The 21,827-nt window shown below is 46.3% G+C and overlaps 1 protein-coding gene across 2 annotated transcripts in view; it reads right to left on the reverse strand.

The window, feature by feature from the left end:
- ABCG1 (ATP binding cassette subfamily G member 1) overlaps window positions 1-21,827 on the reverse strand; it is a 159,572-nt gene that overhangs the window by 20,843 nt on the left and 116,902 nt on the right. For both annotated transcript variants that reach the window (XM_085621212.1, XM_085621213.1), the window contains exons 9-12: window positions 19,059-19,207; window positions 12,612-12,710; window positions 9,611-9,779; window positions 8,619-8,719 (exon numbers count right to left, since the gene is read on the reverse strand). In XM_085621212.1, the coding sequence (XP_085477338.1) occupies window positions 8,619-8,719; window positions 9,611-9,779; window positions 12,612-12,710; window positions 19,059-19,207 (518 nt within the window). The remainder of the gene's footprint in view (window positions 1-8,618; window positions 8,720-9,610; window positions 9,780-12,611; window positions 12,711-19,058; window positions 19,208-21,827) is intronic.

Consider the following 21,827-nt stretch of genomic DNA (forward strand, 5'->3'; position numbering starts at 1 on the left):
GGTGTCTCCAGAGCAGGTAATTCCCGATGTACTCCACCCAGCCGCGATGGCTGACGGCAGAACAGGCCACTATCCAGTGGCCGAGGTTCCCTTTGAATGGGGGGGGGTTGCAGGTTCACTTCGAGTTGCCGTAAGCCCTGCCGTGCCAGTCGATTGTCTGCTGGGGAACGACATGGAGCACAACGCTTGGAAGGAGGTGGAATACCGGACTCACACCGAGATGCTGGGTACACCTGACTGGGCCTGTGTTAGCACAAGGTCCGCGACTACCCGAAGAGGGAGTTCATTTCGGCTGGAGCCTGGAACAAAGGCCCAGCCAGCTGCCAGTCAAGGGAAGAACCGAGGACAGGAGGAGCCTGCCTCGGCGTCCCCACCCCGTAGGACGGATAGGCCACCGGAGGTGGTGGACCAGGAGTCTGCGGTGGGGGACGTTACCAACCTGGAGGACCTACCCATCCCGGCCGAGTGGCACGTGGAGGGAGGCCCGTCCAGGGAGGAATTCTGCCAGGGCCAGAGGGAGTGCCCTACCCTTGAGGGGCTAAGGCGTCAGGCCGAAGCCCAGGCAGCAGGGAACGTTGAAGGGAACTACAGTGTTTACTGGGAGGATGGCCTCCTCTACAGTGAACCCAAGGCACCCCTACATGGATCGTCACGAGCCTTGGTAGTTCCTCAACGTTATCGAGCCTTCCTTCTGGAGTTGGCTCACGAGATACCATTGGCAGGACACCTGGGGCAAGACAAGACCTTCGCCCGTCTTGTCCCACACTTTTATTGGCCTCAGATGAAAGTGTCGTCCGATACCTACTGCCGGACATGTGTGTCTTGCCAAGCCAGTGGGAAAACAGGGGTGAAGCTGAAAGCTCCCCTGGAACCACTTCCTGTCGTTAGCACCCCCTTTGAAAGGGTGGGCATCGACATTGTGGGTCCATTAGATCCGCCAACGACAGCTGGTCACAGGTTTATCCTGGTCCTGGTGGATCATGCCACACGGTACCCAGAGGCAATACCTCTGAGGACCATAACAGCACCTGTTGTGGCAAGGGCCCTGATGGGAATCTTTACCCGAGTGGGTTTTCCCAAGGAAGTTGTGTCCGACAGGGGGACCAACTTCATGTCAGCGTACATGCGGGCGATGTGGAAGGAGTGTGGAGTGACCTACCGGTTCACAACTCCTTACCACCCCCAGACAAATGGTCTGGTGGAGAGGTTTAACAAAACCTTGAAGGGCATGATCAGAAGTCTGCCTGAAAGCCTGCGGAGGAAATGGGACGTCCTCCTACCCTGTTTACTTTTTTCCTACAGGGAAGTGCCACAGAAGGGAGTGGGCTTCAGCCCCTTCGAGCTTCTGTATGGGCACCCTGTACGTGGACCTCTCAACCTGGTGAGAGACGGATGGGAAAGAACTCCCAGAAAGCTTCCCCAGGATGTTGTGAGCTACATGCTGGCCTTCCGGAGCCAAATGGCTAAGTTGTGGAAGCAAGCTTCTGACAACTTGGAAGCCAGCCAAGCAGTGATGAAGGCGTGGTATGACCACAATGCTCACCCGGTGGAGTTGGAGCCTGGCCAGAAGGTGTGGGTGATCGAACCAGGAGAGCTTAGTGCCCTCCAGGATCGCTGGTCAGGACCCTTTGAGGTGTTGGAAAAGAAGGGTAAGGCTACCTACTTGGTGGACCTGAAGACCCCTCGTCAGCCCCTGCGGGTGCTGCATGCCAACCGCCTCAAACCCCACCACGAGAGGCCCGAAGTCATCTTGATGATGGTGACTGACGGAGGAGAGGACGTGGAAAGCGAGCCTCTCCCTGATCTGTTTGCGTCTCAAGAGAAGGATGGGTCGGTGGAGGGAGTGATTCTCTCCCCATCTCTAACTCCTGAACAGCAGGAGGACTGTCGCCAGGTCCTGGGGCAGTACTCCTCGTTGTTCTCCCTTGTCCCGGGTAGGACTCACCTGTGCGTCCATGACGTGGACACAGGAGACAGCCCACCTGTGAAGTCCAAGATCTACCGGATGTCAGACAAGGTGAAGGCCAGCATTCATAGTGAAGTCACTAAGATGCTGGAGCTAGGAGTGATCGAACCTTCTAGCAGCCCCTGGTCCAGTCCGGTGGTGTTAGTTCCAAAAGCTGCACCACCGGGTGCCCAACCAGAACTGAGATTCTGTGTGGACTATCGGGGACTGAATTCAGTGACCAAAACTGATGCTCATCCGATCCCTAGGGCGGATGAATTGATTGACCGGCTGGGAGCTGCCCAATATCTAAGTACCTTTGACCTTACTTCTGGGTACTGGCAGATCTCTTTGACTGATGGAGCAAGGGAAAGGTCAGCCTTCTCCACGCCCAATGGCCACTACCAGTTCTGTGTGATGCCCTTTGGGCTCAAGAACGCCCCTGCCACGTTTCAGCGCCTGGTAAACCAGATCCTCACCGGAATGGAGAGTTTCTCTGCTGCTTATCTGGATGACATAGCCGTCTTCAGTAACAGCTGGGAGGATCACTTGCGTCACCTGCAAGCTGTTCTCCAGGCCCTGAGACAAGCTGGATTGACGATCAAGGCCAGCAAGTGCCAGATCGGGCAGGGGTCGGTAGTGTACCTTGGACACTTGGTGGGTAGGGGAGCGGTGCAACCCCTCCAGGCGAAGATCGAGGCCATCATGGCCTGGGAACCCCCCAAGACACAGACTGAGGTCCGAGCATTTTTGGGCCTCACGGGATACTACCGTCGCTTCGTGAAGGGGTACGGTACCATCGTAGCCCCCCTCACGGAGCTCACGTCCAAGAAACAACCTCGACGGGTAGTCTGGACGGAGGCTTGTCAGCAAGCCTTTGAGAGATTGAAGAAAGCCATGTGCGAGGCCCCGGTCTTAAGGGCCCCAGACTTTTCCAAGGAGTTCATTGTCCAGACAGATGCATCAGAACATGGCATTGGGGCAGTGTTATCGCAACTCAACGAAGAGGGTCTGGATCAACCCGTGGTCTTCCTATCCCGGAGACTACTTCCCAGGGAACAGAAGTGGAGTGCAATAGAGCGTGAAGCCTTTGCAGTGGTATGGGCTCTGAAGAAGTTGCGGCCATACCTGTTTGGCTCGCACTTCCTAGTTCAGACCGACCACAGACCCCTTCGTTGGCTGATGCAAATGAAGGGGGAGAATCCCAAGTTGTTGAGGTGGTCTATTTCCCTACAGGGAATGGACTTTCAGGTGGAACATCGGCCTGGGGTGGACCACGCCAATGCAGACGGTCTCTCAAGGTATTTCCGCCTTAGTCATGAGAACTCCCAAGGGGTTGGGTAGCTCTCCCCACTTTCAGCTGGGGGGGACGCGTGTTAGACCTGTCAGCCCTTTGGGTGGTCCCTCCTCATCATTATTTATTTTGTCCCACTTTTGCCTCAAACCCTGTTTGAATTTTTCCTTTTTGGGAACCACCAGACTTTTTAGTGTTGCTGCAGATTCAGGGAGCCATTTTACCTACCCCTGAAACTTCTGTCTGAGGGCCTGAAGCACAAAATGGTGGCCACCTGTGACATCACCAGCATCCACTGGAACCTACCAGCACCTTCCAGAACATTCCAGAACCCTGTGACAGTTGGAGGCGGTTTAGAATGTTGGGAAGCTAAGACAGGGAGTTGGCAGTTGGAGCTGGCAGTTGGCACCTGACTGGTGAGGAGTGAGCAGCAAAAACGTGAAGGAGGAAGGAGTGAAGCAGCAGGGGTGGAAACTTGTGCCTGGAGTGGGGTCCATAAACCCACCCTTGATACTAGTCCCTACTGACGGAGCCCAGCCTAGAGCCCTGTGTGGGAAGAAGCCAGAAAAGTCGTCCTAAGGACCTGGACAGCAGGAACAGGCCTTGGAAACAAGAGAACAGCAAAATCCTGACCTGGAAGCTGGTTTCCCTGAAGTCCGACGTCGAGTAGCCTAAGACCTGGAGCCCGAGGTGGAGAAGCGGCACTGACTGGAAAAGCAGACGTCGTACCCGGAGCCGCCAGAGGTCGAGAGAGGGCGCCGTCAGAGGTCGTGAGGAATACCAGAGGTCGAGGAGGAAGTCACCCGAGGTCGAGTGAGCGGCGTCATCGGAGGAGTGAAGTCCGCCCTCCGGAGTCGTCGGAGACCGAGGTGAAGGGTAACGGAGGTCGGGAGTGAGGATCGCACTCCGGAGTCGCCGGAACCTGTGAGAATCGTGCCGGAGGTCGGGAGTGGAGGTCGCACTCCGGAGTCGCCGGAAACCTGTGAGGAGCACCGGAGGTCGGGAGTGAGGATCGCACTCCGGAGCCGCCGGAAGTCGACATCGAGGCAAGGCCGGCCGACGTCATCGAAGCCGAGGTCGCCATCGGACCGGAGCCGCCCGAAGTCGACATCGAGTAAGACTGCCCGACGCCATCGAATCGGAGGTCGAGATCGAACCGAGGCCGCTGACATCGAGACCGGATCCGCCTGCCGGCGTCGTCAAAGAACTGACATTGTGCCGAGGCCGCCGACATCGAACCGGAACCGCCGCACGGCATCGATACGACTCCAGCGGCGTCGGAGCATCAGAAAAAGGGCAGTAAGTGGAGTAGAGGGCACCTAAGGCCCTGTGGAGACCTGAGAGACTGCTCTAAGGGGCTAGGGAGGTGCTGGAACCAACCTGACTGTGCCAGGGGTGAACTGGGACTAATCTAGAGAGGTTGTGTGGAGAGAGAGAGCCAGGTCTCTGGTATTTCCCCCCTTTATCTACCTCAGTTTAGGCCTCAGCCTTGACCAAGCCAGGGAGTAGACACCCCCAAGCCTTCCACATCCCCACAAGCTGTGCCTGGGCCAAATCAGCCCTTAGGAATTCAAAAGTGATCTGAATCCATGAGTGTCACTGTCAGCTTTTAAGTATTTATTAGGGGCATTGTATTTATTGTATTTAACCTATTTATTGTTCCACTGTATTTATTGGTCCACAGTATTTATTGATGCACAATATTTATTGGTTACAGTATTTATTGCCTCAGAATATTTAATTGCCTGTCTGTATTGCACTTTTATTTATGCCTTCAGTATTTATGATCACCCCTATTTATTGAATCATTAAGCCAGTATTTATTTGTCCTGCACTTTCTAAAAAGTTTGTATATTGTGATTGTTATTTATTTTCTCCAATCAGCAACTAAGAGAAAAAGCAGATAAAGAAAGTTATTTTCATAATTTTTACGGTGTAGAGTCGTTTTTGGAACGGATGCACGCATGGTTATTGTTTGGGTATGTTGTATGCTTAGCACGGAGCCTGATACCTGACCACTCGAGCCAAGCTACCACAGTGTGTCCGGAAGACCACCACCACCCCTTCTAGTGTGGGAGTGGTTTTCCAACACTCCTCTACAGCACAAATAGACTACCGCTAGTATCTTGGTAGTGAAGCCATTAGTCATCACAGGAGTTATAGCCCTATTATTCAAAGGTTTCTGCAGGAGGGGATCAATGTAAAGTGCAAATAATAAAGGGGAGCAAGGGCACCCCTGTCTAGTCCCACTGGAGAACTTAATAACCTCAGACTCGGTGCCCATTAATGGTAATTTTGCCAACGGGATACAGTACTTAGTACGTATGGCAGCCCGAAAGCCCGGCCCTACCCCTGACCTCTCAAAAACCTCCCAAAGTTGCTGCCAGGAGACAAATTCAAAGGCTTTCTCAGGATCAAGCAGGATCCATGACATAGGGGTCCTGCTGGTCGCTACATCGAATAGAGCTATTGCACGTCTTTCATGATCTGTCGTGCCATGACCTGGAGCAACCTGTATTGCCACAGAGGGGCCATTATGGTAATTATTTGTATAGCCGTAATGCCAGCACTTTAGAAGCTGTCCTTGATGTGGGGATAGTGTTGCTGATTTAGTTCACATGTTCTATAACTGAATTAGGCTGGTTCCACTCAGGAAGGAAATATCTAAGTATCTGAGTATGATCTTAGATCCTCAGACCAGCTTCACAGCTCAAGCCATTAGGGGTAGATGTCCAATATATGAATGACAAACATAAACTATATACAATATTTGTAGCTATGGCAGCAGCTCTTATCTGTATTCCATCTGGGTGACAGAATCAGGAACCCCCTTCTTTTCACCAGTAGTAGTAAAGACTATTGTCGATGTATCTTCTGGAGAACAAGATACAGCAATGCAAGGCAGAGGGGTTAGATGGAGGAGAGCAGTCATCTGGTTGCCGGTAACTAATTAAAAAATCTTTCTGTGACAGGAGGATTTAAGGGCTGCTTGGCATCATAGCCAGGGGACCTCTAGCAGAGGGGGGTTGCCAATCTGCATGAGCTCCTATTTGTATATATGTTTATTTTTTATGCATGTTAGGTTTTCTTATACTTGTTGTGAGTAGTTGAACATACTGGATGCTTTGGGTAGGTGTGATATTCATGCACATACTCTTTAATAGAGCTTGTTCCTTTCCGGTGATGAACTCAACGAGGTATGACTCCGGGATGAACTATTTATTATAGATTAATGTGATGAACAGAAATTGCTGTTATCCTTTGTACTTATGTATGTAATTACTGATTGAAGATTTGTGATTTTTTTCTTTTCTATATAGAATTTCATCCTCCTCAAATAAAAAAAGAATAGGTGTGCAGGTAAGATACCACAAAGAGCCTTACAGAAAAAGCAAAAGAGGTTCTGTGTCCTTTTAAGCTTGAACATTAGTTTTTCACAATTTAGAATTCACCTGCTACAAACATCAATTGCATAGACAATGGTGATCCAGTGGTGTTTCGGCAGTAGAGGCTGTATCTCTTGAATGTATTTCCTTTGGTTTTTGCTTTGCATCCAAGGCAAGACATTCACTCTTAGTCACACAATTTACTTTCATTATAGAATGAAGAATAGGTTTTAACCTTATTTCTGGGAGGTCAGAGGACCTTGGTGAGGTCAAGAAGCATCTAAGTCAAAAAGTAGATGGGCGAGATCAAAGTCTCCCATTTCTGAAAGCATGCAGCTGATTTATGCTCAACTAAAGCCAAAGTTGGCTCATTGGTTTTTATATTTGCAAAAGACTTGACAATATTGTAATTATCCACATCCATGGGGATCCAAAGGTGGACCTAAGTATGAGTGGCATACATCTGAAAACCTATATTGCACCTCTAAATGAGATCTGCTAAAGATCATATAAGTGTTAAAAGGGAAAATAAGGAAGATCCTTGAAGCATGCAAAAGGTAACCTCTGTAATTTCTGGAATAAAAGTGACAAGGTTTCACTGCTGTGTCTAATTTGATTCAAAGAAGACATAAACCACTGCAGTGGTCTACTCTTCATTTAAATGGAAGATTTCTACCAGGAGATGCCAATGGAGTAATCCCCTGTATCAAAGGTTTTGGAACAATCAAGGAGGATCAAGGCACAGTCCAGGCTCAAATCCAAGCTATTGAGCAGATCCTCCCTGATGTTCATTACTATGGTTTGGGTACTTCCACGTGGCCAGCAGTTACTGAGGCCATTGTAAGTTTCAAGATCGGGAGAGACTTGCAAAGTAACAATCAATTCACGTTGCAAATGATGACGGTCAGATTTGTCTGTCTTTAGTTTCAACAGCTGAATCAGTATTTTTCTACTTTAGCATTGGGTTTGCAATAGCAAGACTGAATTTTTTGGGTACAACATTTGATATTAAAGATGCATTAACAAATCAGGTGATGAGCAGTATGAATGCTGCCTAGAAGTACTTAGCGTTTTTCTCGCTACACAAATCCCATAAAGAAGCTGTTAAGGCACCCGCTTTATTTCTTTCTAATGCTCATTGCACCTGTCTGTAAGATCTTCTGTGAAATCATGCGATAAAGCACACTGTGAAGCTCAAAATTATGTCAGCTGGAGACACCGGCATCTAAGAGGGAACATGGTCTTGGGCAAAGAATCCATTAACCATAAGGTGATGACTCCCAGGTAATCCCACTGGACAAATTTAGTGATCATTTCAATTGATAATTTGTTGTCTGTAAATGACAGCGCGCCAATACACTATGCGTTGGTATATATTTCGGTCGGCCTGCTCTACAATGCACCTTTGGCTACATACCTCACCCTTACTACTCTCCTGCTGAATGGGTGTGGCTTATTTGTGACACTTGTGTTTTTTTCTGTGATGGTTGTATTTTTCACAATCCATATAAGTTAAGTGATGAAACATTAATGGTAGCACCCCCACACTGAAAACTTAGCATCAGCATCACTGCGAGTGCATACATTTTTGGTTCATTGTTGTGGTTGCCCATTGGTCCAGGTAATCAAACAAAGCTTGTACAATATGGCTGGCCGATGAGCCAAAGTCAGCACTCTTCAGGACGTCTTGCGGATGAACATTATTACAGGACCAACTCAAGCAATGGCATATTTTCTTTCTAGACCACAGATACATGCTGCTGTGACATCCTGTCTATACTCTGCCTACTAACTGCTTTACTCCATAAAGTAAAACAGCACTATAGAATCCTTCAAATTTCTTGTACTAATCTCCTGGAGTGACAAGTTACTGTGCATGTTGACAGCAATGACATTTAGTACATTTACTGATGCTTCAATTATTTTAATCTTAGGAAACCAGATTGGTGATGAAGGAATACTTAATGTGCCATAGGATTGTCAGGCCCTTTACCTGGAATGGGACATCCGCCATAGTTTTTGCCAGATAGTAGGCCTTCAAACTGTACCAGTAGTTCAGATGCTCTCTAAGAAATACTCCCATCTCAAGAGGAACTATGAAAAAGAGCAAAAAGAAAACTCAAACATCAAATAATCTTCTCATCATGATAATAGGAGGATGACAAGAAAACAACTCAATATATTTTTTGCACTTGGAGTAGTCAGAAAAATGCTAGTCCACTATTCTAACAATATAGAATCCAGTATCTTATGGTGATGCACTCAATGAGATATGAACATTATCATCTATGGTGTACCAGAACACAAACCATACACTGCTGTAAATTCCATAAAACCCTCTGCATTTGAAGTGCTAAAGCTTAGGAAAAACATTTATGACAACTTTTAAGTCAGAATTTTCTGTTATTAGGTCTCTTTTTATGTGCTGTTTTTGTTACCTAAGACCCTGATTTCATTTACAACAAAATGAAATTCATTTTCTGATATTATATACTTTTTGAAGACAAATCTCCTCCTTCGGAGCCTCTGTGGATGTTTAGTTTGTGTTTGTAGTTCAGAAGATTTCGTTGGATTCACATTGATTTAGGTTCTCACAAATAAGAAGCTGCTACATCAGCTGTCAACTCTGTTCTACAGCCCTCTCTGCTACAATTCTGCAATAATCTCTATCTTCTCCCGGTGCAAATGAAACCACTGGTTGTCTCTAAATCCAGTTACAAAAGAAAATATGCGATATCTTCAAACTATGAAGCAGAGTGTCATATCTCACATACTGAATGAGCCACACTAAAGTTCTTCAAAATGTTAAATATTTAACAAGCAGAAGATCAGTCTGAGTTTACAACGCAAATGTCTACTTGCCTAAGCCATCATTTATTTACCAGATTAAATGTTGCCTCTTCGTACAACCATGCACTCTTTAGGTTGCAAGCTGTTGCTATTACTCACACTCTCTTTAGGTTGCAAGCTGTTGCTATTACTTACACGTCAGAACAGTAGGCATGAGAGCTGCAAACATGAGGAATAGCATTGAGAAGAAGAGGAAGCCTGAGTTGCTGAGGACTTTCTTAGCTTCATTACCAATCCCCAAGTACAGCAGGCCAATCAACAGCCCGATCCCGATGTGAGAAGAAATGCGTAAATGGGTCAAGACCTAAAAAGGCATAAGTGAAAGGCAATCACACTTCCTCTCAGGAGCTGGAACACATTATGACGATGATACCTATTATTAGTGGGAGTTCAAGGATGTGCTATGAGCATGAAATCTACAGTTTCTGATAGTCTATGATAATGGTTGTGAGGATATGAAATGCAATAGAATTAATTTACAATGAGAAAAAGTTAATGCATTTTCTTAACTATAATAAGTGAATTTTTTGTAACAAATAATATGGAGAAAAAAAACAATCTGCAGCTGGCCACATTTAAATGTTTTTAAATAATTCCAAGATGGCCGCCAGTGTATGTGCTCAAATGGAGACCATCTTGAAATCCATTTTCTTTAGCTTAATGAAAAACTACACCAAGGTGGCCATCCTACATGTGCAAGCAGGGTGGACATCTTGGATTTGTTTTGTGGGCACAAACAATGGTAATACCAAAGAAGCATTGGCAAAGCCAATAGATCTGCACCCAGGTGCTAAAGTTGAGTCTTTTGTAAATGCTTGGTCACACTAATCAAATACATCTGAAGTAACACTCAATTTGTATATATCCACAGTGAGAAAAATGCTTCCCACAAAGTGAATGTTGATGTGAGTTAAACCACTGTGGATTACTATGGAGTCACGTGATTTAGAAGATGGATTTACAAACTACTTTACAGAACCACGTCAAGGAGAACTGTGAAGTCTCATCAAATTGCCTATAAAAGGAATCAGAAGACCGACTCTATTCTGCAGGCATTTGGTTTTATTTGACTGGGGCAAGACAGACTTTTGGCTGACATTTACACAAAATTGCCATCTGCAGAACGTGTCCAAGGGCCTCATACCCAATAAAAGGACATCCAAGCTGCTCTTCAAACGCTCAGAAATGTAAGTTTCCACTTCTGAATTAGACTAGAGATGAATATACTTTTATTAATAATGGACATGCAGTAAAAACTCTGAATAATCTAACCATCAACTTAACAGAAGGCAATATCTGCCAACTTAAGCTTCGGAGTGGCTGACCTACAGAGGACTGGGTGCTGTTGAGGTCCCTTGTCTATTTTAACTTTGTGAACTTTTTTTTAAAAACTTGAATATTCCATGAACTTCACAGAATTAGGGGAAATATAAACAATAAATAGCAGGTGAATCAATCAGCTACTTAAAATGGTAAAACCTACATTTTTCCTAAGCAAAAATGTCCCCCAAAAACTTCATAACTTGATGAACTGGAAAAGTTTTCCACTTTGCACAAACTGATCAGCAAAGTTATAATTTGGACCCACTCCTTTTCTAGTGGACAAACAGAGTTTCAAATCAAGGCAAACTCAATATTTTATCTTCCCAAAAGAGACAAAATGAGAAACCTAGTTAAGCCACAATTAATATGTCAGTAACTGTTAAATGGTATAAAGCATGCACCAAGACCTTTAAAGCTGTTTGAGCCTTATTACAAGCCCTGCCAGTCATCTGATGTGGCCTCCAACAGGATTTACTGGCACTAATGGAATTACAAATGCTGAAAGTAGCTGCAATATTCATTTGTAACTAGGAATCAGCATGGAAGCAACTATTAATGCGTATTGTACCCCCAAAAGCATGTAGTCCTATGTAGGCCGGAGCGGAGCTTGCAGAGTGCAGAACACTCTGCTCCGCGTAGTGCAGCAGAGTTTTTTCCCCACTAACACTCGCCAATGGTAAGTTGGCGAGTGTGATCTGCCACTCGGGTAGAATTTCTACTCGAGTGGCAGGTGCCCCTCCTCCGCTGAGTTTTTATGTCACTTCTCCGTGAACTCCGCCCAAGCCTAATCCTATTTCAATACCCCTTTAGTTACTGGGAATCCAGGTAATACAACAATTGTTATTCCGAGACAGAAAAATATCAGTGATCATTCCACTGCACTCATAGTGATACTCAAAGAGTCAGATTTTGGGTGCTGCTCTATCATACATTAAGGGCCTCATTATGAGTGGCCCGCTTAATTCCAGTTGCTGCACAGATAACTGTTTACACCGGTATCAAACATTTTGAGGGAATTATCACATCCTCCACATTTCTCCGCAGGTAAATTTTCAGATGCCTCCGGACAAACATTGGTAACAATGAACTCCTACCACGTACTGACCACAACCTTACACATCTAATGCCCACTTCACTGTAACTGTTACCAAAAGAATGGTGTGCATAAATCTCTGAATCTACAAATGATGTGCCTAATTTAGTGTCTGTTGGACATTTTACTTCACCACAAACATGACAGATATCTTGTTCACCTTAATACAAGTGCATTAGAGCCTATGGCACTTGCAAAAAAGGCGGAAGGGCTTTCTGACATATCTGTGACGGAGTAACTTGTTCACCAAACTCTAAATCAGGGCCTTTACCTTTAAGTCTAATGTAAAACACCCCGCATAACTCAGGGATCATAGCTATTATTCTCAAGTACTCTAACCACCTGGAAGATGGCATGTTAGAGCTATACTAAAATCTTTTTAAAGAAACCAATAAATACATAGAGTGCAAATGACTGAAATGTGAATTATAAATCGGGTAGATTTAACAACTCATTTGAAAAATAGTGGACACTTTAGGCTGTTTAGAGTATCACAGTAAGTTTATTCCGCCAAAAGGATATCTATGAAGGATGGTTCACCTGAGTTCAGATTTAAATATTTGCATTTGTTTATCCATTGCCAACTGCATGTTTCTCTGCTCATTTTGTACTTGCAAACATCATTCTGACTGATGATAACCACTAGATTTCACAACAGTCATATTTAATATAAAGAACAGTGTGGCTTACAGATGTAAAGTCCATCTCTGGCATACTTACTGAGTCTCTCATGATACTGAGGCACGTCCGTTTAAACAGGATGCAGAACTGGGTGAGGCAGCTGGCTGAAAAGCTATGGCAACCTTCGGGTGAGGAATCCTGAAAGGGGCAATCAAGAGTTCACTGTCATTGACATACAGTAATGTTACAGACCAACCTACAGACACAAACTCTTTCAAAGAGGGCTCATGACTAACCCAGTGGCATCTTACTTCATCCCATCATGTTTTGTTCTCACCACCTATTTAGATGTTAGCGTGTAACATCTCACCTTCTACTGAGAACATTAGCTTGTTTATATATTGAGATTGCTATTTGCTATTCTCTAGCACTTTATATGACAAGAGTAAAAATATAGGGCCCGATTCACAGAACTAACTTAAGACAAAATCCTAAACTTACTACCATTTTGGTATTCACAGAAGGCACTTACTCATTTTGGTATTCACAGAAGGCACTTACTCATTTCGGTATTCACAGAAGTTAGGAGTCCTAACTTTAGGACTCCTAAATGCCTTCTGTGAATACCGAAAGTCTTAAAATTAGGATTTTTCGCAGTTTAGTAGTAGTATAGTTAGGACTCCTAACTTTAGGACTCCTAAATGCCTTCTGTGAATACCGAAATTCTTAAAATTAGGATTTTTCTCAATTTAGTAGTCCTAAGTTTAGGACTCCTAACTTTAGGACTCCTAAATGCCTTCTGTGAATACCGAAAGTCTTAAAATTAGGATTTTTCGCAGTTTAGTAGTAGTATAGTTAGGACTCCTAACTTTAGGACTCCTAAATGCCTTCTGTGAATACCGAAATTCTTAAAATTAGGATTTTTCTCAATTTTGTAGTCCTAAGTTTAGACTTAGGACTACTAAATTGAGAAAAATCCTCATTTTAAGACTTTCGGTATTCACAGAAGGCATTTAGGAGTCCTAAAGTTAGGAGTCCTAACTATACTACTACTAAACTGAGAAATATCATAATTTTAAGACTTTCGGTATTCACAAAAGGCATTTAGGAGTCCTAAAGTTAGGACTCCTAACTTCTGTGAATACCGAAATGAGAGGGGGCCCGATTCACAGAACAAACTTAAGACTAAATCCTAAACTTAGTACCATTCTGGTATTCACAGAATGCACTTAGTACTTCTGGTATTCACAGAATGAACTTAGTACTTTTGCTATTCACAGAATGGATTTACGACTCCTAAACTTACGTCCGCACTCGGGCCGGAAATTCCGGCCCGGAGGCGGAGCTTCCGGCCCGGAGGCGGAGCTTCCGGCCCGGAGGCGGGGCTTCCGGGCCGGAGGCGGGGCTTCCGGGCCGGAGGCGGGGCTTCCGGGCCGGAGGCGGGGCTTCCGGGCCGGAGGTGGGGATTCCGGCCGATTTAGCTATGGCTGAAATCTCCACCTCCGGGCCGGAAGCTCCGCCTCCGGCCCGGAAGCCCCGCCTCCGGCCCGGAAGCTCCGCCTCCGGGCCGGAATCTCCGGCCCGAGTGCGGACGTAAGTTTAGGAGTCGTAAATCCATTCTGTGAATAGCAAAAGTACTAAGTTCATTCTGTGAATAGCAAAAGTAGTAAGTTCATTCTGTGAATACCAGAAGTACTAGGTGCATTCTGTGAATACCAGAATGGTACTAAGTTTAGGATTTAGTCTTAAGTTTGTTCTGTGAATCGGGCCCTAAGTGCCTTCTGTGAATACCAAAATGAGTAAGTGCCTTCTGTGAATACCAAAATGGTAGTAAGTTTAGGATTTTGTCTTAAGTTAGTTCTGTGAATCGGGCCCTAACTAATTTAAAGGTCCTAATTTATCCACAGACTGACTGGTTGAGCAAGTCCACCTGGAATTTGAACCTGTTAACTCCAGGTCACTTATAGGAGTGTAGGAGTTCAGAAGCCAAAAGATGTGTATCTGCATGGATTTGGTGAAATTTAAATAGAACAAAAAATTAACATAATATGAACCTTTGAACGGCAGTGGGAAAACATTTCTATGGACTCTCAGGGCCAAGATAAGACCTTTATCTATGGCCCACGTACCATCATTCACCATTCGCCAACCAAAGTGCTGCTATAGAGGGCGGCACTTCTCGTGGGTGGGCACCAGTGCTGGCATGTCAAGTGGTAGCTATGGCAACTTTTCCACACTGTCACTCAGGGAGAAGGAAAGTCTAAGTGGTAGAAGGAGAAATCTCTGCTGGGTAAACAATTGCCAGGAGCCGGAGTCCTTTCCAACCAGCAGCAGAGAACTACAACTGGGGGAAGCTAAATTTCACTTTGGTGAAGTCAAGACAAGTCAGCCATTTTTGCAAAAAGCACCATTTAAATTTCACGCACCATTCATTAGATACAGATGCAAGCAATGAGTAATTAACTCACAGGGCAATCTTGACAGTTATACGTTCATAGACAGCTGTTCCCACAGCTGCAGTCATGCTGCTGAGGACTGTACTAAAGTGATGAAAGCTGGTGAAGAGGGACACAAACATATGCTCTTGATACAGCCACCAAGACATCAGAGACCCCATGGTGTGTACACACATTGACACACACTCGCTCACACACATACACACACACAAACACACAACCACACACACTCAAACACACACACATTCACCCGCACACACGCACACACACCCACACACACACACACGTGCTCACACCATACACACCCCAGTGTGAGGAATCTGCCCATATTACTCCTATTGGAATCCGTAACAGAGAAAGTAGGGAACGACTTTTGCTGTAGTTCTTGCCATCAGCTGATTTAGTACAATCATGGGCCTCATCAGAAGCAAGAAGGGAGTGGACGAGTTAATGTACACCAAAGATGCCAACAACAGGGCTCTCGGTAATAAATCATTAAACATACAGAAGTGAAAAAGAAATCAAATGGGAAAGCACACCCTGCGATGACAACGGACTACCCCCTGACAGGAGATGTATGATCAGGTTTATCACAAAATGGGCCATCTGTGGAAGGGAGGCACCTAAACTTAAGGGACTATGGCCACCTGTGGAAGGGAGGCTCCTAGCTATAAGAGACTGTAGCCATCTGTGGAAGGGAGGCACCTAGCCTTATGGGACTGCAGCCATCTGTGGAAGGGAGGCACCCAGCTATAAGGGACTGCGGCCATCTGTGGAAGGGAGGACCCTAGCCTTAAGGGACTACAGTCATCTGTAGAAGGGAGGCGCCCAGCTATAAGAGACTGTGGCCATCTGTGGAAGGGAGTAACCTAGCCTTAAGGGACTGTAGCTATCTGTGGAAGGGAGGCACCTAGCCTTAAGGGACTGCAGCCATCTGTGGAAGGGAGGCACCTAGCTATAAGAGACTGCAGACATCTGTGGAAGGGAGGCACCTAGCTATAAGAGACTGTGGCCACCTGTGGAAGGGAGGCACCTAGCGATAAGGGACTGTGGCCACCTGAGGAAGGGAGGCACCTAGCTATAAGGGACTGTGGCCACCTGTGGAAGGGAGGCATCTAGCTATAAGAGATTGCAGCCATCTGTGGAAGGGAGGCAGCTAGCTATAATGGAATGTGGCCACCTGTGGAATGGAGTCACCCAGTTATAAGGGACTGTGGCCATCTGTGGAAGGGAGGCACCCAGCTATAAGGGACTGTGCTATCTGTAAAAGGGAGGCCCCTAGGCTTATGCGACTGCGGCCATCTATGGAAGGGAGGCACCTAGCTATAAGGGACAGCGACCATCTGTGGAAAAGAGGCACCTAGTCTTAAAGGACTGCGGCCATCTGTGGAAGGGAGGCACAGAGCTATAAGGGACTGTGGCCATCTGTGAAAAGGAGGCACCTAGCCTTAAGGGACTGCAGCCATCTGTGGAAGGAAGACACCCAGCTATAAGGGACTGCAACCATTTGTGGAAGGGAGCAAAAACCAAAGGAAATGATGGACGGAGTGTTGAACATTGCAATCACTCACCCCCAGTCAACTGATCTGGGTTTAATCCATCACCGTTCTTTAGCCCACTCTGCCACCCCAGTTCAGACATGGCCATATGCAAATCAGTCTGACCCTGTGCCTCATGGGAACAGTCCAGCCCGAACTGCCAAGCCATGTCTTCCCTGGACCGGAAACAAGCTTCCTAGGACCGGTTTCTGGCATTTCAGCCGAATTCAGCCAGGCTTGCTTGAATCCAGTGGCAAAGTGAGCAAGGGACTCATGTCTGAGCATACCCTGCCAACTTATGGCGAACAAAGCAAAAACCAAAGGAAATGATGGACGGAGTGTTGAACATTGCAAGCACTCACCCCCAGTCAACTGATCTGGGTTTAATCCATCACCGTTCTGTAGCCCACTCTGCCACCCCAGTTCAGACATGGCCATATGCAAATCAGCCTGACCCTGTGCCTCATGGAACAGTCCAGCCCGAACTGCGAAGCCACGTCTTCCCTGGACCGGAAACAAGCATCCTAGGACCGGTTTCTGGCATTTCAGCCGTCTTCAGCCAGGCTTGCTTGAATCCAGTGGCAAAGTGAGCAAGGGACTCACGTCTGAGCATACCCTGCCAACTTATGGCGAACAAAGCAAAAACCAAGGGAAATGATGGACGGAGTGTTGAACATTGCAAGCACTCACCCCCAGTCAACTGATCTGGGTTTAATCCATCACCGTTCTTTAGCCCACTCTGCCACCCCAGTTCAGAAATGGCCATATGCAAATCAGTCTGACCCTGTGCCTCATGGGAACAGTCCAGCCCGAACTGCCAAGACATGTCTTCCCTGGACCGGAAACAAGCTTCCTAGGACCGGTTTCTGGCATTTCAGCTGTCTTCAGCCAGGCTTGCTTGAATCCAGTGGCAAAGTGAGCAAGGGACTCACGTCTGAGCATACCCTGCCAACTTATGGCAAACAAAGCAAAAACCAAAGGAAATGATGGACGGAGTGTTAAACATTGCAAGCACTCGCCCCCGGTCAACTGATCTGGGTTTAATCCATCACCGTTCTTTAGCCCACTCTGCCACCCCAGTTCAGACATGGCCATATGCAAATCAGTCTGACCCTGTGCCTCATGGGAACAGTCCAGCCCGAACTGCCAAGCCATGTCTTCCCTGGACCGGAAAAAAGCTTCTTAGGACCGGTTTCTAGCATTTCAGCCATCTTCAGCCAGGCTTGCTTGAATCCAGTGGCAAAGTGAGCAAGGGACTCACGTCTGAGCATACCCTGCCAATTTATGGCGAACAAAGCAAAAACCAAAGGAAATGATGGACCGAGTGTTGAACATTGCAAGCACTCACCCCCAGTCAACTGATCTGGGTTTAATCCATCACCGTTCTTTAGCCCACTCTGCCACCCCAGTTCAGACATGGCCATATGCAAATCAGTCTGACCCTGAGGCACCTAGCTATAAGAGACTGTGGCCACCTGTGGAAGGGAGGCACCTAGCTATAAGGGACTGTGGCCACCTGTGGAAGGGAGGCACCTAGCTTTAAGGGACTGTGGCCACCTGTGGAAGGGAGGCATCTAGCTATAAGAGACTGCAGCCATCTGTGGAAGGGAGGCACCTAGCTATAATGGACTGTGGCCACCTGTGGAATGGAGTCACCCAGTTATAAGGGACTGTGGCCATCTGTGGAAGGGAGGCACCCAGCTATAAGGGACTGTGGCTATCTGTAAAAGGGAGGCCCCTAGGCTTATGCGACTGCGGCCATCTATGGAAGGGAGGCACCTAGCTATAAGGGACAGCGACCATCTGTGGAAAAGAGGCACCTAGTCTTAAAGGACTGCGGCCATCTGTGGAAGGGAGGCACAGAGCTATAAGGGACTGTGGCCATCTTTGAAAAGGAGGCACCTAGCCTTAAGGGACTGCGGCCATCTGTGGAAGGAAGACACCCAGCTATAAGGTACTGCGGCCATTTGTGGAAGGGAGGCACCTAGCTATAAGAGACTGCATCTATCTGTGGAAGGAAGGCACCTAGCTATAAGGGACTGTGGTCACCTGTAGAAGGGAGGTGCCTAGATATAAGGGACTGTGGCCATCTGTGGAAGGGAGGCACCTAGCCTTAAGGGACGGTGGCCATCTGTGAAAGGGAGGCACCCAGCTATAAGGGACTGCGGCCCTCTGTGGAAGGGAGGCACCTAGCTATAAGAGACTGCATCCATCTGTGGAAGGAAAGCACCTAGCTATAAGGGACTGTGGCCAACTGTGCAACGGAGGTACCTAGCTATAAGGGACTGTGGCCATCTGTGGAAGGGAGGCACCAAGCCTTAAGGGACAGTGGCCATCTGTCCGCATCAAAGCAAGAAGGTGCACTGGTCCATCGTTCTCCACCTCACTGGTGCTTCTCAAAGTCAGATTCTTCCAACAGGGTCATAAATATGTATGAGAGAGCTAGCTGCACAGCACAGTGACTTCTATATATAAAACGACTCATACTAGGTAAATGTTCATGTCAACATCTGTGCCACAGTCAACAACCCTGTGTACAGTTTCAAATTTACCTCGTCCGAGGGCCTGTGCCACAGGAAGGGGTTTAATTCATTGTCCCCGGCAAGATCTCTCTTGTAGTCTATGTCGCACATCTTGTCCTGGACTGCTCTCACCAGCCGAGTGTTCTGGTCTCCGTATTCACCTGCTGCGACTTCCATCACTTCGGAGAAGGAGACCGGAAGAAGAGTTACAGGTCTAGCTGCATAGCCCACTCATAACATTAAAAACTACAGGTAAAACCACCCACTGTGCACCAGGCATTGGAAAAGGAAGAGCATTAGGTTGAAAAACACACGGCTAACATCTACAGAGCTTCTCATGTATTGCTTATATTCCAAGGCTGTGGCACTGTGCAGTTCAATGTTCAAACTCAAGAGCCGGAAATGACACGCCTTATGCGCCCCTTCCATGTCAATGCCATAACTGTGTCTCCATCTATTAGATGTACAGTTTCTCAGAACATTATTCTTTAAATTGGAAAACATAATTATTTACCTGCCCTATTTACCCTAGGCGCCTCATTGTTCAATGGTAGGTAGGTAGACGGGCATGTAGCTGACATATATAGATAGAAATTGTTTACATTTTTAGTTGTGTTTGTGTGTGTATGTGAACCTATATGTCTGAGAGTGTGTGTGTGTGTGAGAGAACGATAGAGAGAGTGAGAGAAAGAGACGTAGAGACAACGAGAAAGAAAGAGATAGAAATTGCTCATGGTGCCTGGATATTGTATTGTAATTGTAATTATATAGCGCTTACTATCCCTGACGAGGTGTTGAAGCGCTATCGGTGAGTAGCACGCTACTTCGGGGCCAAAAAAGGTTTAGTGGTGGATTAGTATAGTGAAATTTGACTTAATTTAAGCAGTGGACATGTGAGCCTGTTAGTGGATGGAAAATAATAATTGAAGGACAGAGTCTAGAAGAGTCTAGAAAGTGTTTATTGGAAGTCTATAGCAGTAAGATGAGGTTTGGGATGGTATAAGGAGACATTGAGGAGGGAAGCATCTCTAGAAATGGATATGGGAGACCATAGTAGTAATATAAGGTTTAAGATGAGTCCAAGGAGGGATTGGTGAGGGAAGAATTTAGAAGGGTGTTTGGGAGATCATAATATTAAAATGAGGTTTGGGGTGATCCAAGGAAGGATACAGAAGGGAAGAGTCTAGAAAGGGTTGGCTATTTTGGAGATCATAGTAGAAGAATGAGGCTTGGATGTGTCGGAGAGTGGACGTATAGGTTATATTGAGAGAGGTATAGGGTAAAATACAGGGTAGTGCATTGGGGAAGTCAAAGATTTGTTTTCACAGTAGGAGTAAAGTAATAAATATATAGATACATAAGTACATATTATACATGTGTAATAGTGTTTGCTCTGTATGTGTGTTAGCATGTCAATTTTAAATACATTTGCCTGTATTTGTGATAGTGTTCCTTTTTAACTGTTTGTGGCAATGTGTGTGCAAGTTTGTGTGCGTGCACGGGTGCTATACAGAAACATGACATTTCTCTACAAATATCAGTTTTAGGGAATATACGGTTCCATTCATACATGACAGCTGTGGTGAGTTGCTAAAGCATAATCCCCACAATGCATTGCACATGAGCTATCACATGAAGACCACCACTGGTATCACCAATAACAAACTTCAGCCCTTCCCATCAGGCTCTGTGAACATGGTTGTCCTTTGGCCAGACCCTGTTAACACCCCTTCACCTAGAGTCCACTAGGCTCAACTTTTGGCTATGTCCAAAACATTCTGGTAATAATAGTGGGCCCTGCACTCAGAATGTCTTCCCTCACAAAATTTGGAGCATGGCCAATTCCAATGCCGAGAGAAGTCTGAGCACTGAGCCTGGCCTTTGACTAAGACCAGCACTCAGGCCATGAGGCCCATTGCCTACTTAGAATAGTGTCTTTACAAACCAATGTTGTGTTTACACAACATATAGGCAGATGTTTAAAAGAACAATACATTGTAGTTTCAGTGATGTGATGTGTGGTGTTACCAGTAATGTTATCAGTGTGATTTGTGATGTCATCGTCCATATAAGGTGTGAGGCCAGGAGCAGCATACAGAGGGAGCCTATGGCTGTGTAACCCACCATAAATGACAAACGATGAAAACATTTAGAATTTTAATTGTAATCATAATACCCTTTCGCCTGAGGGTTTGAGAGCGATTTGCATGTTTTGCATAACACACTTTAATTAGGGGTGCAGACAATGAATCAAAATTCGTTTTCACAATTACTTTGATCCTCCTATAGTATGCTCTGGCATCTGCCCACCGCTTCTGGGTACGGGCCTGCAGGCACAGCTAGTAAGCAGTGGTGACTCATCTCAGGACATGTTCCCTGCCTAAGCCAAGGTCCACACATAATTTCCAATTCCCCTCTTCAACTAGAAAACAGGGCTCTTAGTGCAAGTTCTGTCCTAGACGCACATTGAGCAGTAGTCAGATGTGCTCAAAGGACTCTGGGACTGTGGGCATTGCTTTCATCCATGCTTTGCACCCTGTCCAGATGCCCTCAGACCCCACAGGGCTCTAAGTGCTGCAAAATACAGCATTTGACCACACCCTGTAGCTAGCTTTTCATTTTCCTTACCCACCAGAGCTCACAGTCAAGAGCTATGCCTAATCCTTGAGCCCTCGGTCATGCAGGGTTCTGGATACAGGGTGTGACCAACCTTTACAAACAGTCAACACGTCTATGGGTTCACGGTGTAGATAATGTCCACACTGTGCACTCATTTCCCTTGCCCTACATCCTGCAGCT

The sequence above is a fragment of the Triturus cristatus genome, chromosome 8 (genome assembly GCF_964204655.1).
Source record: "Triturus cristatus chromosome 8, aTriCri1.1, whole genome shotgun sequence".
Classification (NCBI taxonomy): domain Eukaryota; kingdom Metazoa; phylum Chordata; class Amphibia; order Caudata; family Salamandridae; genus Triturus; species Triturus cristatus.